Source organism: Acartia tonsa, chromosome 5, assembly GCF_053477335.1.
Source record: "Acartia tonsa isolate MP-2025a chromosome 5, ASM5347733v1, whole genome shotgun sequence".
Lineage (NCBI taxonomy): Eukaryota > Metazoa > Arthropoda > Copepoda > Calanoida > Acartiidae > Acartia > Acartia tonsa.
The window spans coordinates 13,642,688-13,659,670 of NC_137264.1; the positions used below are offsets into that span (position 1 = coordinate 13,642,688).

The 16,983-nt window shown below is 32.4% G+C and overlaps 3 protein-coding genes across 5 annotated transcripts in view; 2 read left to right on the forward strand and 1 right to left on the reverse strand.

The window, feature by feature from the left end:
* LOC145318814 (polypyrimidine tract-binding protein 2-like) overlaps positions 1–16,983 on the reverse strand; it is a 148,627-nt gene that overhangs the window by 45,070 nt on the left and 86,574 nt on the right. The window lies entirely within an intron of this gene.
* LOC145318812 (WD repeat-containing protein 20) lies at positions 1,341–9,654 on the forward strand. Of its 3 annotated transcripts, XM_080160402.1 has the most exons (9): positions 1,341–1,433; positions 2,152–2,317; positions 2,726–3,973; positions 4,470–4,833; positions 5,184–5,309; positions 5,687–5,963; positions 6,423–6,615; positions 7,222–7,446; positions 8,010–9,654. In XM_080160402.1, exons 2-6 carry the CDS (start codon positions 2,295–2,297, stop codon positions 5,930–5,932), a joined length of 2,007 nt encoding a protein of 668 aa, XP_080016528.1. In that variant the 5' UTR covers positions 1,341–1,433; positions 2,152–2,294; the 3' UTR covers positions 5,933–5,963; positions 6,423–6,615; positions 7,222–7,446; positions 8,010–9,654. The 3 variants fall into 3 exon arrangements, with proteins under 3 accessions (XP_080016528.1, XP_080016527.1, XP_080016526.1); XM_080160401.1 differs by having other exon boundaries at positions 6,423–7,446; XM_080160400.1 differs by lacking the exon at positions 1,341–1,433 and having other exon boundaries at positions 2,151–2,317; positions 6,423–7,446.
* tho2 (THO complex subunit 2-like protein) overlaps positions 9,594–16,983 on the forward strand; it is a 47,403-nt gene continuing 40,013 nt past the window's right edge. The window contains exons 1-12 of the mRNA XM_080160394.1: positions 9,594–9,714; positions 10,187–10,301; positions 10,657–10,764; positions 11,433–11,516; positions 11,847–11,941; positions 13,376–13,451; positions 13,793–13,918; positions 14,341–14,384; positions 14,800–14,851; positions 15,407–15,499; positions 16,388–16,510; positions 16,894–16,962. Coding sequence (XP_080016520.1) covers positions 9,665–9,714; positions 10,187–10,301; positions 10,657–10,764; positions 11,433–11,516; positions 11,847–11,941; positions 13,376–13,451; positions 13,793–13,918; positions 14,341–14,384; positions 14,800–14,851; positions 15,407–15,499; positions 16,388–16,510; positions 16,894–16,962 — 1,035 coding nt within the window. The 5' untranslated portion in view covers positions 9,594–9,664. The remainder of the gene's footprint in view (positions 9,715–10,186; positions 10,302–10,656; positions 10,765–11,432; positions 11,517–11,846; positions 11,942–13,375; positions 13,452–13,792; positions 13,919–14,340; positions 14,385–14,799; positions 14,852–15,406; positions 15,500–16,387; positions 16,511–16,893; positions 16,963–16,983) is intronic.

Sequence of the window (16,983 nt, forward strand, 5' to 3'; positions counted from 1 at the left end):
TATTAAGCTAAACTTTAACAATGAAAATGAGTTTGATCATGAGAAAATAAAAATCTTAAATTACGTCAATTCAAGTAGCAATATTCCTGCAATTAAATTCCTAGGTGTATTTATAGATCCTTCTTTAAATTTTAAATATCATGTAGAACATTTACGTAAAAAGATTTCTAGTTCCTTATTTCTTATAAATAGAGCTAAACATATACTGAATTTAGATAGCAAAAAAATGCTTTTTCACTCACTTATAAATAGTCATTTACTTTACTGTTTACCTGCCTGGAGTTGTGGTCTAAAATCTACTATGGACCCATTAATTAAATTGCAAAAAAATGCAATAAGAATTGTTTTTAGTAAGAAACACATCTCACACACAATGCCTTTATTTAAAAAAATGAATGTCCTTCCTTTACATGAATCAGCTAATTATTTGAAATTATTATTTATGTATGATTTTATAAACAGTAAGCTACCAAGTTCCTTTCAAGGTACATGGCTTCGCCGTAATCAATTACATACCAGAAATCTTAGAAACTCTAATATGTTTGATGTTAAAAAACCGAAGTTTAAATCTATTGAAAGATTTCCTAAGTATCATTTCCAAGAATTATGGAATAACCATTGTAATAATGATTTATTAACCCACAATCAATCAAGAAAAAAATTTATGAAAAATCTAAAAGAATCTTTGTTATCAAGCTTAACTTTAGTGTGTAACAACCCATTATGTCAAGAATGTAGATAAAATTATATTTCTTTTCAATATTGTTTGAAATCTGATAAATCAATCAAAATCTATTTGTTAAATTTTTTTTTTAAATTTCTATTATTGCAATAATGGTGTGAGACTTGTATGTCCTAATCAATCCTTCCTATTATCATTCTTTCCTCTCCAATATGATTTTATTTATTGCTTATTATCTTTTTTTCTATTTTTTTTGTCTTATTTATATGGCCTGTATGAAAACAATGTGTGAATACACATTACTGCATACTTCCTAGTTTTTAGGAAACTGCCATTTGGGAAGAAAATTTTTTTATAAATTAATCATATCAATAAAATTTGACTGTATATATAAATGTATATAATATTCATTTAATTCATTTATTATTTTGTTGTTTTTTTTTTCTATGTATGTACACCCAAGAATAATAAATCTAATCTAATCTAATCTTATATACACAGGTTGGAACCGATTTTTTGACTCTACATTGTTGTAGTACCCAATGTTTTTATTAGTTCTTTCAGTAAAGGGGAAAATGTCTAGAGAAAAAGTGTCTCTAAAACTATATTCATCCCTTTATTTAGGAATAAATGTCTAGAGAAATAATGTTCTTAATAATATATTTATCCCTTTATTTACATTTTAATAAGTATAAAATTAATTGCGGCATTATTTATTTATTGCGCACACCGCTGAGAAAACCATTTTAAGGTATTTTTAATTAATTTTTACTATATTTTAACCTAAATTAATATAAAAATTAGATTTTTTATGTTTAAAATATGTGATTTTATATATTTTTTGTCTACATAACAAAGTTTTGTCATATTAGTGTAAGAAATTACCAGTTTTTGCCATCTAAAAAATTACTATTTTTGAATTAATTAACTTATTTAAAATTATTTTAAAGATTTTATTGACAGCGTATTTATTTCTTATAAAATCATTACTAAATGCTAAATTTTTATGATTATTTTGAACAAATGATTTACTGTTATGTAGGCTGTCAATATAAAGATGTATTTTTTGACTTTACCAAATTCGTACTTTTAATTCCTATTCTAGAGAAAGGGACAATTAATTAATTGTACTGAAAATTTATTGACCCCATTTCATTAGATAACCTGAATATATATTTTTTATAAATACCTATGTCCCCAAACTCGTCGAACAATTACCTTAATTTATTAGATATATATTTTTAAAATAACTTTATTTTAAAGTAAGATTTTTAGGTAATAGATATGATTCAAGCTTTATATATTGCCTACCTATTTTTTTCATGGGATAATTTTTCTAGCAATTATATTTTTTTCAAGTACTCTAGTACCTAGTTTTTTAAATAACAATTAACTATTAAACTAATTACAGTGTTCATGAATATTTTTATAATAAATTACTCAAAATTTTAATTATAATCATTTTTTAGGTGCATCAACCAAGAAAGCCGTCAAAATTGCCGGCCAAGGCCTTTGCAGCCCTGGAGACCTCGGGGGCCTGGGAGGTCTAGACGCTAACAGCAAAGATGAGCTCAAAACTCAGTTTGTGACGCGGGAGGGAGTTTATAGACTTATGACGTTCGCAGATTACTCAAGGCATGTCCATGTTTAAATTTTATTTCTTGTCTGCTTTTTTTGTTAAAAAATGATAAGTTCGAAGTAAAATTATTGTTATATCTCTAGGGATTTTAAGATGTAAGATAACGACTTATGAATTTATGTTCATCCTATAGTATAACAAAATTACCCCTTTTTGTGATAAAGATTATAGTTGGTATCAATCAATCAAGAATTCATATTCTTCAAAGTTCTCCAAAGTTTAAGCCAATAAGTAAGAAACATATATTTAAAACTTTAGTGACCTATACAATTTAAGTCTAAAGACCCCACCTTGTACATATCTCACATTTATTTCATTATTTTGCTTCTCATGAGATTTCATTGTCAATTTACAGTTTATTTTCTTATTGAAATTATTAGATTTAAACATGGCATTTTCTGTAGGCAAAGTCGAGTAGGGTATGTTTCCCAGGGGCCTGAGAGTATACCAGTCAAGGTGTCCTTCTCAGGCCCATCCGCCAATGAAAATGAAAAGATTGCCTTCAACTATGGCCGCGAGTTGTTTGTCTGCCCGTACCGGGGCGTCAAACGGACACAGGACTCAAAATTCACCGACAAACGAATATACAAAGGCACCTCGCCGTCGTGCCATGATTTTGGTCCGTGCGGGTGTGTGAAATCAGAAAAGGCGGATGTTGTGCCCCTACTTGTTGGCTTCACAGGCGGAGAAATTCACCTAATCGACCCCGTCAACAAAAATCTCAGCAAATTATTTAACGAAGAGCGGATGATTGACAAAAGTAAGGTGACGTGCATCCGCTGGGTGCCGCGGCACGGTGATATGTTTCTAGTCAGCCACGCCTCTGGCAGCCTGTACGCCTACCTGGCCAACGGCGACAGCCAAGTGCTGGCCCCCCAGTATCAAGTCTCCAAGCAAGGGGACAATTATACCTATTATACATGCAAGTCAAAGCCACCGCGGAATCCTGTGAGTAAACTCTGTCTAACACCCAACACTGGTGCTGTCAATGAATTTGCCTTTTCACCGTGCGGCGAACTATTAGCATCAGTTTCTCAGGATGGGTTCTTACGAATATTCAACTATGACAGCATGGATTTGGTCGGCACGGCCAAGTCCTACTTTGGTGGCCTTCACTGTGTCGCCTGGTCGCCGGACGGACGCTACATTGTTGTCGGCGGCGAGGACGATCTTGTGCACGTGTACAGTGTCAGCGAGAACCGCATTGTCATCCGCGGCCAGGGTCACCGGTCCTGGGTCAGCGTGGTCATGTTCGACTTGTACAATCTTTCTTATGGTGATGTACCTGACGGCCTAGATTTTTCCGGCTCCGACGACGAGAGTGGCGGCAGCATGTTGCCGGTTGGGGTCAACTCACAGCACGGTGGTGGCAGCAGCGGGATGGCGGGTTCCAGCACGTCTAGTAGTGCGGCTGTAGCGGCGTCGGGAAGTGAGAGTGTTGTGCGTGGAGCACGGGCACTCGGCGGGGCGACGGGTGGCGGTGAAGGGAGCAGCAATAGCACACAAGGAGATAACTGCCATGACAATGCAATGAATTATTCTCGCAGAAATAGTGATAGCTTAGAAAGGAGAAGTAATGGTGGAGGAGGAGAGAAACAGAAATCTATAAACAGAGAAAATTCTTTGCAGGATCAAAATGTTACTTGTTATAGGTAAGTTTTTTTGTAAGAACTTCGTATTTTTCGTAAAAATGATACCTATTTTGGCAACTATTACCTATTTTCTTTATGTTAAGATTGAACATACTTCAAAATTGATACTATGTTTGTATTAAATTACACATAATGAATTTATACAAAGGTTTTAAAAAAATAACAATTAGAAAAAAGCAGTCTTTTTAAATATAACCAACAGAAAATGTTAATCTACGTATTATTTCACCATATTTTTAAAAGCGAAGCTTTTATATAATTATGGTCGGTCCGTCCTTCCGTAATGGCTAGCATTGCTCGTTAATTAAATTTATACTGTGTCCTATATTTACTCAATTCTGCAACAAATCTATGTATAATTTTGTTTAGACTTAAAAATTATTAAGTTCTGACACTAAACAAGAGTTATTGTTAGTTTGTCCTACCTTCTGATTTTACAGCTTCGCTTTTATGGTTCTTGTCACCCTTGTTTTGTAATGATCAAATGTTTTTGTAGGTTCGGAAGCGTAGGTCAGGACACATCACTTTGTTTATGGGACTTCACGGAGGACCAAGTCAAGTCGCACCTTAGGAAAATTGGCAAGAAAAAGGAGGACCAGAATAGCATTACAATTAATGAAGTGGCCGTGGCCAACGACACGGAGAACGCGGTCGCTAATAATTCATCCGACAACAAGCATAGCACCAGTTCCTCCAGTAGCTTGACGTATAAGCTGGCAAACCTGAATTTTGGCCCCATTAGTAGTAAGGACTCCTCCGGGCATAAGAGAGCTTTCTCGTTGCCGAGTAGGGGGGAGAAGAAGGAGGCAAATATTCGGGTGGGAGGCAGTTTAACCAAAAGTAGTGTTCAACATTTTCAGGTGAGGATTTTTTTTCTTGGGGGGGATTGTCTGTTTTTTTTACCTAAGTATTGCACGTTTATAATACGATTTTAAAATTTTACTTAGTATTGTTGTGTGATTGTATACCTACTATTTTACTTCAGACTTTTGATAAATCGTGTATTGTAATATGTTGTACCGCCAATTGAAAAAAATAAAAGATTAATTATCAAATGTTTGTTTTTTATAGCATAAACAATAAACATGATTATTATCTATTAGATTTATTTTTCCTGGCATTCTATAGAATTTAATATGCGATGGAATAGTTCAACTATGCGATTAAAAATGTTAGTTTTCATTAAAATTAATCTTTTTTTTTATTACAGGATCAGAAGCCCAAAGATATAATCGGATCAACAAATTGTCCGCGCCTCAACGAAACTCCAGTCATAGAACCCATTGTTATTAAGAAAATTGCCCACGAACGCCTCACCTCTCTAGTATTCCGCGAGGTAAAAGCTTTTTTACTATTTTAATATAGAGATTTTTTAAAAAAGAGATTGAATTAGGGACGTCCAAGCGTTTTATTTTGAGGAGGGTAAAATGAGCGACTTCAGTGGTTAATCGAATGTATTTTTTTTTAATTAAAAGGGGGTAAAATGGGGGTTTTAAAGTTTTAGAGAGGTAAACACCCCTTAACCCTCCACTGCACCTTGGTATATATTAGTTTTTTTTTTAAATAATACTTCTCTTTACATACCTATCGGAATTTGGGGTTGGAATTTTTTTCTACCTGTTGTCGAATTTCGAATTTCTTTAATTAATCCCTTCCCTTGAATTCGTAAGAGTCAAATAATTCATACCTAATTCTGTGAATATTTTAATTTAGGACTGCCTTGTGACCGCATGTCAGGACGGATACGTGTGCACCTGGGCCCGGCCGGGCGCCACCAGCGGCGGCGGAGGTCAGACAACCACAACTGCCGGAGTCACCGTTTCCGCCATAGGCGGCGGCGGGCTAAATAACTCACCTGGCGGCGGTCATGGCGGAAGTATAGGCGGTCACCAGGATGACCTTGATCAGCCAGGCTACAGTGGCGGCGGCGCCACTGGCGGCCCTGGGACTGTTGTGTGATAGTAGGATTTATTTTTGCCAGAGATTTAAGGTTGACATTCTGCCAGGGAGGGAGGGGACAATGGGACTATAACACTATTCCCCAATGTTTTATAATTATGTTTTTTAAGTCGTTGGCTCAACAACTTTGGAGGATTTTGTCAAATTTTGATTGGTTGGCTAATAATGTTAAGTGTCAAAACGTTTCAACCACTCTTTTTAATCTACAGATGGTGTAATTTTGTTTATATCATCTTTGGGGATGTACATCATTTAATCGGCCATTGTCTTATCCCTTACCATCCCTGCATTCTGCAATTTGGTTTATCCAGACAAGGAGAGGACAACGAAAGATTTAGTCTTCACTCCAATCTTACCTCAAAAACCAATCCATCAAAAGTAGAAATTAATACAAAACAGTTGGAGTCATGATCAATTTTTCATCCATTTGTCTATCCTTGGGTTCAATTTTAGAGTAGCAGAATGTCAATTTAAAATCTCTGTATTTTAGTTACGGATATTCTGATTGTTTTGATAATAGAAAATAGCAATAGCGTTTTTATTAAATTAATCTAAAAATATACAAATAACTTATTTTAATTATTAATTTTTAACATAAATCAAATCAAGAAGAATAATCTCTATAAAAAAATTTACAGCGCTGATTTATTTATTTTGTGCTTACAACACACACTCAGTTATCAGTAAGTTCAGGATTATTAGGGATTATGCATTTTGAATGGATTCATTGATATGTTAATGAAAGAAAAAACAAGTTTTGCATCTCTAGGAGAGAAGTGTAGGGGGCGGGATGATGGACTAAGGTGCAATGGCGAAATTAATCTTTTCTTCCCTCAAATATTTTTAAGCTACATAAAAAAAAACCGGGAAGGGAGGGGACATTAGAGCGAAAGTTTTATATCTATCATCCGTAAAGAACTTTTATTACCTAAATCTTATGTTATTTGGTACAAAATAGCAGTGTCCAAACTTTTCCACCAATAATTAATCTACAAAAGGGCATTTCAAATTTATAGTCCATTGTCTTACCCCTGTTAAAAAAATGATTTTGTACCCCAAACTAAGATATATTTCAACTTCAATTTACCTATCTTAGTTTTCTCGCTTGATTACTATAGCGTTAGCTCAATGGAAGACATATTAAACTTCGGCCCAATATATTAAAATACACAACGTTTTACACTAAAAATGTTTTACTTCCATAAACCTATCCTTGTGTTTGAAATTTAGAAAGCAATTTTTCTGATTTAATAATCATAATCCCTAATATTCCTTGAAAAAATTATTAGGTTAAATATTTTAGCTAAAACATGACAAATACTTTTTTTTTAGTCCTAGTAAAGTATCATGATGATTATTATCATAGTAATGTATTTTCTTTTAATAGTTAAAACATCGTAATGAGCTTATTATATTGTAAAATCTACAAATATTTCCTGAATTCCATACATCATTGATTATTAGTTTCTCTCTCTCACATATTATGTTGAAACAGAAGCAGTTTGGTTGCTCATGTTAAGGGGGGACGTGCATTTAGACTATTTGAGCAGATGGGGAGGGGGGGGGGGGGTTGCTTCTCAATTCCTAGTAAGAAAAGGAAAGAGTCAAGGGCGTTTTAGGCATAAAATAACTGATTACTGACAATTTGTAAAACGACAGTTTTTTCGGGTTTTAAAGTTAACGTTAGGCAATTCAAGTAGTATGCATAAATCATTTTATCAGTGGCCTCAAGGGTTAAGGAATACCCCTTCCCCCCCCCCCCGGGAAAAAGGGGATATTGGTCTGTTTATTACACAAGTCCCATTAAGTTTTATAATAACGTTTTCTTATTCGTTGGCTTCACAACTTTTTAGGGGACTAATATTGAACTTTGAATGGTTGGTTCATTAATCTGAGTGTCGAAACATTTCAACTACTAATTGTGATCTACAGATGGGTACGTAGTACATCAATGTATTGGCAATTGTCCCTTTAGATCCCTGCTCAAATTGTTTACATACATTGCACGTTCCCCCTTTTTTTCTTGCGGTTAAAATTATTGTTATTAATTTATGTTTTTTAATCCTTGTTATTTAAGGTTTAGATGTTATTATCCTTTCTTATAATTTTCATATCATAATTAATGACAGCTTTAATTAGGGTTTTAGGGATAATTAGCCTAAAAATATATCCTTTTTTGGGTTTTTAAACAGGCAGAAAACTTTTTAAAACTTTTTATTACGTATAGAATTTATTTGATTTAAGTAATCAACAATTTATGCGCTATGATTGGCTTTACACCTGAAAAATAGCCTTAAACCTGCCTCATAAAAATCTTCCTTTAGAAGCACAATCTTAATAGTCTAGCTGTTTTCAAGATCTTTTGCTTCAAAGAGATGAGGTAATTTTTTCACGTATTTTTCCGTAAAGTTGTGTTTTACCGTTTTAGTCAAATGCGCTTATTAAGTAAAAATAATCTTAATTATGGCTATTTCATATTTATACATTTGGTCATAATTAAGAACAGTTTGACTTAATAAGCGCATTTGACCAAACGGTAAAACATAACTTTACGGAAAATACGCGAAAAAATGACCCCATTTTTACATCACTAATAACATGTACTGAAATATATATATTTATTTTTTTGGCTATCAGCATAACCCTTCATCCCTGGCTCTAATATATTTTCCTAACTATCAATAATATCTCCCTATCACTCTATCTCCCTGCAAAAGAAAATAAAAAAATAATTTCCATTCCATCTGTGATTTATAGTTGTTGATTAGAATGTTTTCTTTCATAATTGTATCTTTTTTTGCTCCTCTTGTGTCATTTTGTTGTACTTTTATTTATTGAATTAGGCGTTAAAAATTATTTTTTGTGTGATTTTTTTTTGCTTAGCTTTGGTAACTCAAAACATTACTATTTTAAGCATCAATTTTTAACGTCATTTGTTAGGTTGAATTTAAGTAATATGTTAATTGAAAACTACACACATACAAAACAATATGTAAAATAGAATTCTACAATTTAAAGTTTGATAATTATAATTCTTTTCTTTTAGGATAAAAGTCACAATAACTTATTAAATAGTATTTTCTTGTGTTCATAATATACAAATCAAATAATATATGATATTTATACAAAATAATATACAACAAAATATTAATATATCCATTTAAAATATTATAACTTAAATATTTGTACTTGATTGAAGTCCAATACAAAAATATGTAATCTACAACCCCCTTTTTTATATGATCTCTGTAATTGATTTGCTTTCTTAGAATTTAAAAGAAAATATTTTTCATTCTCTTTTTTGATTAACCAAATATTAGGACAATGCTATTTTTGATCAACAAGTCTTATTTCCAAAATTTGTACAGTAAAGTTTAAAAATAAATACCTCATCCTATTATATAAAGTAGGTAGTAAGTTTTTTTTGCTAAACCGGTTGTGTTTTACATTTTATGGAAGCTTCACATACCTTTCGTGATGGTTTTAGGCAATGTTATTAAGTCTTGGGATGGTTTCAGGCTATTACTTTATTCTTTAATTTTAGAGTCCCTAAACGCTATAATAAGGGCACAGCTATTAGTAATCTGAAATAATACCTTAAATACAAAGATTTGAAATAATATTTGTTGATCACACATTATTGAATTATTTTGATGTGCACCCTCTACTTGGTGGCTGACACTCTGATATGAGATGAAATGTTATTGAAATATTATTACAGATAGTATAATAATGTTAGATGAGCTATGGGCGGATTGGGACAACACTGGCAAAAAGAAATTGTAAGTATAATAACATAAATAGTATTATAGACAGCTTCCCACTGATATTAAAATGTCAAATAAAAAATTCAAGCCATTATTAAACTCCGAGGGGACGAAAGCTAACAAAACTGTTATTCATTTTATGATTTTTATTTAAATACTCGTGCAAAATTGTCTGTAATACGATGCAATATATGATTTGTCAATATGGCTGATAACCGGTTCTAATTCAGCGGGTATTATTCGATTTTGAAGCTATACTAGAAAATAAATATAGATATTAGATATATTCTACATTAGTAACAAAGTGGTGAATAATTCTAACCACATTATTGGTTTAGAAAGTGTACACGTTTTTGTTCTAAAAGGATAGGTTTTTTTTTATATAAAAATAGCAAAAAACTACAAAACAGCACTAAATCCTGATGGCTTGTTTGCTATGAAACTATGCTATTACTATGAAACTATGTGATAACTATTTGTATTTTAGTATGGATGGGGTGCTACGATGTTTGAAAGGAGATGTACGGGCGTTGAGTAGCCCCAACTACGCGGTTTTGGATAAACTCGTCTATTCTATCATCAACGATGCCGTTCAGGGAAAGGTTAGCTTTTTTATCTTTATAATAAAACATGATATTAAGATGAAAGTTACCCCAAATATCCCAAGGGAGAAAATTTTCTGGTAGTTTTAAGTTTTTTTGGGTCCTATTGCACCTTTTAACTCGGGAGTACGTTTTTTATGGTTGGGAGATTTTCTATAGAAATATAATTACTTTCATGTCTATGTTTGTAGCTGGGGTGTTAAAAATCTTATTTAGCTTCCAAAGTATAAAGATGTTTTTGAAAAATGCTACACTTTTATGGAAGGTAAAAAAAACATTTGAATTAAAGTAAAAACCTTTCTTAAAATATTCACAATAAATAGAAGGAAGATTACTTTGTTGTCCCTATTTATAGGTGAAACGTGATGCTGTAGTGACATGTTTTGCTGAGCTGATCAGCCAGAAACCTGAAATAGCCAGCCTCGTAGTGGATGTCATAGCTCTTATCGACATTGAAACTCAGGTTAGTGTCATTGTAAATAAAACCTTCCTTTTCGACTTTAGCAGTTTCCATCAAAGTACATAGTCGAACAGACAAAACCCCCACTCTTATTTTGATAATAATTGAGAATAAGATATCATTATGTTGGATTTTCCTGTGATTGTTTTTTTTACTTTAGTTTAGGCTAGGTTAGGTTGTATTAGCTATGTAATGTTGGGAAGGGGAGAGAATCAAAATATTTTATATTTTTAACAATTTAAATTGGGGCAAGAAATAGACAGGGATAGTTGAAAAAAATTCAACTCGGTTAGAAAATATTTAACCCTGCCTTTTCCATCAATTTAGAAGACTTATCCTTCTATTTAGAGATCTTAACAAATATTAATATTTTAGGTAGCAGAGAGTAAGTATGAAAGAGGAAGACTGGCCCTTCTCTTGAGGGATCTTAACAAATATTAATATTTTAGGTAGCAGAGAGTAAGAATGAAAGAGGAAGACTGGCCCTTCTCTTGAGGGATCTTAACAAATATTAATATTTTAGGTAGCAGAGAGTAAGGATGAAAGAGGAAGACTGGCCCTTCTCTTGAGGGATCTTAACAAATATTAATATTTTAGGTAGCAGAGAGTAAGGATGAAAGAGGAAGACTGGCCCTTCTCTTGAGGGATCTTAACAAATATTAATATTTTAGGTAGCAGAGAGTAAGGATGAAAGAGGAAGACTGGCCCTTCTCCTAAGGGATCTTAACAAATACCTCTCCGAAGAACTTGTTAAGGTAATTTTTAAGAATTTTAGTTTTAGTTATACCAATTTACAAACAACTTCATTAAAGTGCAACTTGTATGATAGACTTGCATTATGAATAAAAAGAGCATAATTGCAGGCTTCAGTCTAATGCGTTTATTAGGTCAAATTGTTCTGAATTATGCGTTAAATTATACTATTATTGTCAAAATTAAGGACAGCTTGACCTAACAAGTCGTACCTATTAGACAGGAAGCTTGCACCTAACTTTACGGAATTATGCGAAAATTTGACGCTCTTTTTTGCTCAATGTTAGAGTTAATGTGATTTTTTGTGTTTATATTGATGAAACTATTTTCAGGAAAGAATCGAACTTGAACTGTTGGGAGAATCAACAATCCTCAAAAATCCTAAGAAGTTTTTCAACACCGTCATCAAATTAAAGACCAAACTTTTGTAAGTACATAAACGTTTTATTAGAATTTAAATGATTTTTGGGAGGTAGAGGACTACAGATTGTAAACACCCTTACAATATGTTGTCCGTTGCTATTTTGTTTAAGATTCCCTTTAACATTCTTTAACTCCAACTTAAAAATACTCAACCAGAGGTGGATCCTTTAAAAAAAATTAGGCTCGCTACTCGGTGTTGAGGCAAAATTGATTTTGTAAAAAACCCTCCAAATCACATGAAAAATATACAAAACTAAAACAAAATCTTATGTTAATAACCCTTTTATGATCTTATTTAATTTTTGTAGAAGATTTTTTATGCGATTTTGCCTCACTAGCTATTAGCGAGCCTATTTTTTTTAAGAATACACCTCAGGATAATTTTTTCTATAATTATCTTTAAACAAATTGCTTGGGTATATATGTAGTTACTTAGATTGTTTAGATAAGACAGATTTAAATAATGAATTTCAATATAAACTTTATTAGTATCGAAGCTACTCTATAATTCCGTCCGTCCGTAACGCTATGGGGGAAATGGGATTTACTAACTCCTATAAAAGAATGCTGAAATTTTTTGACAACATTTCCATCATTAAGGAGCACAATTGACTATAAAACATCATTAGCGGTCGGACCGCTTTTTAGCAGGTTTTAGGCTATTTTTATATTTTTCACATTTTTCTCCATATCTCCAGTGTTTATGGTCCGATTTTCAAAATTTTTTCAATTACTGATATCAAAATTAAATTTCCCGTCGTTTAAAGACACAACCATGAAGGCCAGACTGCCTTTTTAGCAGGTTTTAGGCTATTTTTATATTTTTCACATTTTTCTCCATATTTTCAGTGTTTATGGTCCGATTTTCAAAATTTTTTCAATTACTGATATCAAAATTAAATTTCCCGTCTTTTAAAGAAAACAACCATGACGGCCAGACTGCCTTTTAAGAAGGTTTTAGGCTATTTTTATATTTTTCACATTTTTCTCCATATCTTCAGTGTATATGGTCCGATTTTCCAAATTTTTAAGTTAAGGATATAAAAATTTAATTTTCTGTCATTTTAAGAAAACCACCATAGCGGCCAGATTGCCTTTTATCAGGTTTTTGGCTATTCTTATATGTTTTACATATTTCCTCATATCTTTGTTTTTTTTATCCAACTTTTTTGGGATATCAGGATCATAATAATTTTCCCCATTGTTATGTGCATCTTTAATGTAATTTACTTTGACCATCGTCATCATACAAAATAAAACAAGGTTTCGTGTTTATTTTATCCAATAAATCTATTCTTGTTTTAAATAAATACCCTTTAAATCTACTTGTACGTATTCCCATCTATGATTTTTGTGCTTCGCTACTTATGGATGTTGCCATCCTTGTTTTTAATATTCTTTACGATAAGAGTTATTTGATTTCTATTATGTATTAAAGTTACAAGCAGCAGAAGTTCAACCTATTTCGCGAAGAAAGTGAGGGCTATGCCAAACTTATCACTGATCTTAATCAGGTAAGAATATGTCTATAATACAAAGTAGAACGATATCTCTCGGCCAGTCTGTCTGTCCTTGTGCTGAACTTAATCTAAGCCCAAACTGCACCATGACCAAAGAAGTTAAAAGTTTTACTTACTGCTGCTATCTCAGATGCGCGACATTTATTGTAAGAGTAGAGCAATGCCCTGTTTCAAAAAGTTGCAACTCTTTAGAATACACAGTCAGGACTTCCAAACTAAGGTCCTTCAATCAAAGAGTTGGTTGTCTGTATTTGTTGGAATGTTAATGCATAAACGTTAATATAACCGGCCTCAGAGATATTTTTTTTACTGAACTAACTTCTTACTGTTTTAAGGACTTGGACAAAGTAAAGCTTCCCTATGTGCTGCAGAGCATCCACTCTCTGATTGGTTACTTCAACTTGGATCCTAACCGGGTTCTAGACATTATTCTGGAGGCATTTGAACGTCAGCCGAGCCAGGTAAACTTTTTAAATGAAAACTAAAAGTAATTATGTCTGATTACCTCCAAAATAAGGTTCTTCTCCGGAATAAGGTATAGCCAACAAGAGAAATGAATCTAAAATAATATTTGGGGGCAGATAAAATGGTTGTCAATTCTAAAAAGTGTTGCTACCCAACGACAGCTGAAAGTCACGCACAGGTTTCGTGATTTTTTCGAATTAATATCGCTGTCGGTTTAAGCTGATATTAAAAGTCCCCCCCCCCAAAAAAAAAAAGAAATATCTAGGTAGAATGTTTTTAAAAATGTTTATGTGAATTTAGTTTTTTTTCTGTGTTCAGTATCGTATTATAGACAATTTTGAATAAGCTGTCTAAAATACGATGCCATAAATAACTATTTTAAGGGAAGATAATGATTAAATTTAATGTTATATTTCAGTTTAAATTCTTCATCGATTTACTGAATGAATTTCTCTCAGATAGGTATGTTGTTTTTCCATTAAAAGGGATATTTTTTGTACTTTTACACGGTGTTTAAAAAAAACCTGCGTTTTTCGGTTTCGGGAATTAATAAGGAGCATGAAAAAAATAATTATAGTCTATATTCTCTGTAAAAATGTACATCAAGTTTACTTGCAAGATTTCGATTAATAACTTCTAAAGATTTTCATTTGTGTTTTACTACGAAATTTTTTACCCCCGTAGGGCTCTCAATAACCTTATTAAACCCAACCTAAGTATTAAATATACATTGAGTAAATATTTTTTTGTCAAATCTTAAACTACGATTTATTTCCATTCGATACGATCCAGTTTGAACCATTTAGAAGAAAAAATAACTTTTATTTTCGTAGAGAGTTTTCCACGGAAACGTAAATATATATTTTATTTGTGCCAGGGACACTCTGAAAGAACTGCTTCACTTCAAGTACTCTTACTATGCGGATAATACAGGGATGGAAATATTTTTCCAGTATGAATTCGAAACCGATTATTATCCGCTGGATTAGTCCGGTTTTAAGCCTTACTGAATCATTGTATTACAGACAATTTTCCACTAACAGTAAAATAAAAATCATAATAATAATACCAGTTTTGTTAACCTTGGGGTTTCGGCCCTTGGGTCTAACAAAACTGGTTTTAATCTTATAATTTTTATTTTAATATCCGTGGAAAGCTGTCTATAATACGATGCGATAGATAACAATTCTAAAGTTATTGCATAAGTTGTACACCATCCCAAGAGAATTTGCCCCCAGAAAAAAAAGACACGGCATAATTTTTTTTTACCTAAAAAAACTATAGCTGAAAATCAGCGGATGTCGACTCCCACTTCCACTCCAAGTGCCCCTAAAGGCGTAGCCGCTAAATAGCTTAATATTTTTTACATATGGAACTTTCTGAATACTAGTTTATTACTGTTCTTAAAAATGTTGTTGATACACTACCTAGGTACTTACTTTTCAAAATTACCAATTTGAAAAATATCCATCCCTTTGATAAAAACAGAGGATGCTGTTACTCCTGAATCTCTGTACACTGTAACAGCTCTCCTAATTGTTCATGGTGTCCTATCCCTACCAGATGTTTATCCTTGGGTAAGAATTCTGTATTTATTAACCTTTAGCTAAAGGCAACTTTTCACATGATTAATAGCCTAAAACCCAACCTAAACTAGAAAAAATACTTTATTTCAAATATTGAGTTTTACATGAGCAAAATCTTATTTTTGTGTCCGATAGATATTAGTAGTATTATATATTAGAATGTAGTCTAGTTTAAAAAGTACAAGGGCAAATAACCACCAAAATGCTTCTAAAAGCCATAAAGTGAATAAATTTTTAAAATAAGTATAAAACTCTAGAAATACCCATATGTACTGTAGAAAATATATACTGTACAAAATAGGACCTTAAATTATGGATATAGAATATACGTGGATATTATAACACGGTAACAATTGTCGTCGACTTAGGTTGCTAACATGGACATCATTTATTGGTCAGTTATTTCATCCAGTAGGAGGGGAAGGGGTGGGGTAAAAGGGGAGAAAGGTGAATCGCTATTTTATCCAGCTACAAGTTTCACTGGATTAGAGTACATGATAATTTGTCTTAAGATTTAGTAATAATAAATCCAGTGTGCATGCAATATTTATTGTATTGGAGAGCAGAGATTTAAAGATAAGACAATGGTCGATAAATTGATGTACAACAATGTACATAAATTTATGATACACAAAATAACCCCTTTTCTGGTTAAAACGTTTGAACAATCAATTTAATGAAACAACCAATCAAAATTCACTGTAGTCCCTAAAGTTGTCAAGCCAACGATCAAGAAACGTTATTATAAAACTTTGGTGACTAGTGTAATAAACAGCCCATTGTACCTTTGCTCTTTGACTGGACAGTGATAACATACATTCATGATACATCTTACTATTTTAGTAAAAAAGAGAGTATTAAATGTATCATATTTTCTAGTTGAGCCCTACAGATGAGACTATCAATGACTTGTGGAAGGCCGAAGTTGCGGATGCAAAAGCTTTTCTCAAGAAAATGACATTAGTGTCAACTAAAAGCCAGGATGATGACGATAAAGCCAAGGTAAGGGATGACTATGAGTACCCAGAAAATAAATACCTTTACTTAACCTATTCAAACATATTTTTTTTTTATGAAATTTTATTTTTTTATATTTTAACTTATATTTATTTATGTATTGTATATATTACTGGCGGCTCTTATTTAAAGGGCTAGGAAAAGGATTGAAAAATAACCTAAAACCATCCAATTCTTAGAATTAAAAAAAAAACATGAAACTGTCGAGTAACCTAAGTGGAGCTACTCTAAAATATAGAACTCAATAGTTTCAAAATTCAGAGGATAGCGAGATTTATATAACATGAATTGGTTGAAATTAAATTGACTCTTTTTTTATCAAAAATGGTTTCAGCTTGGCTAGGTATGGATAAAATTGTCATTTTTAGGAGAAAGAGAACCGGAAAGATCCTGCAGAGAATAATCAAAAGTTTGGATTATTGACAGCTTTCTATAAGGTATAGCTTTAAAACAAATAA

Bases quoted from the DNA above. Each gene is read 5' to 3' on its own strand.
- LOC145318812 (XM_080160401.1), top strand. From the start codon at position 2,295: ATGACGTTCGCAGATTACTCAAG. The intron at 2,318-2,725 runs GCATGTCCATGT...CATTTTCTGTAG, and splicing joins ACGTTCGCAGATTACTCAAG to GCAAAGTCGAGTAGGGTATG. The intron at 3,974-4,469 runs GTAAGTTTTTTT...ATGTTTTTGTAG, and splicing joins CAAAATGTTACTTGTTATAG to GTTCGGAAGCGTAGGTCAGG.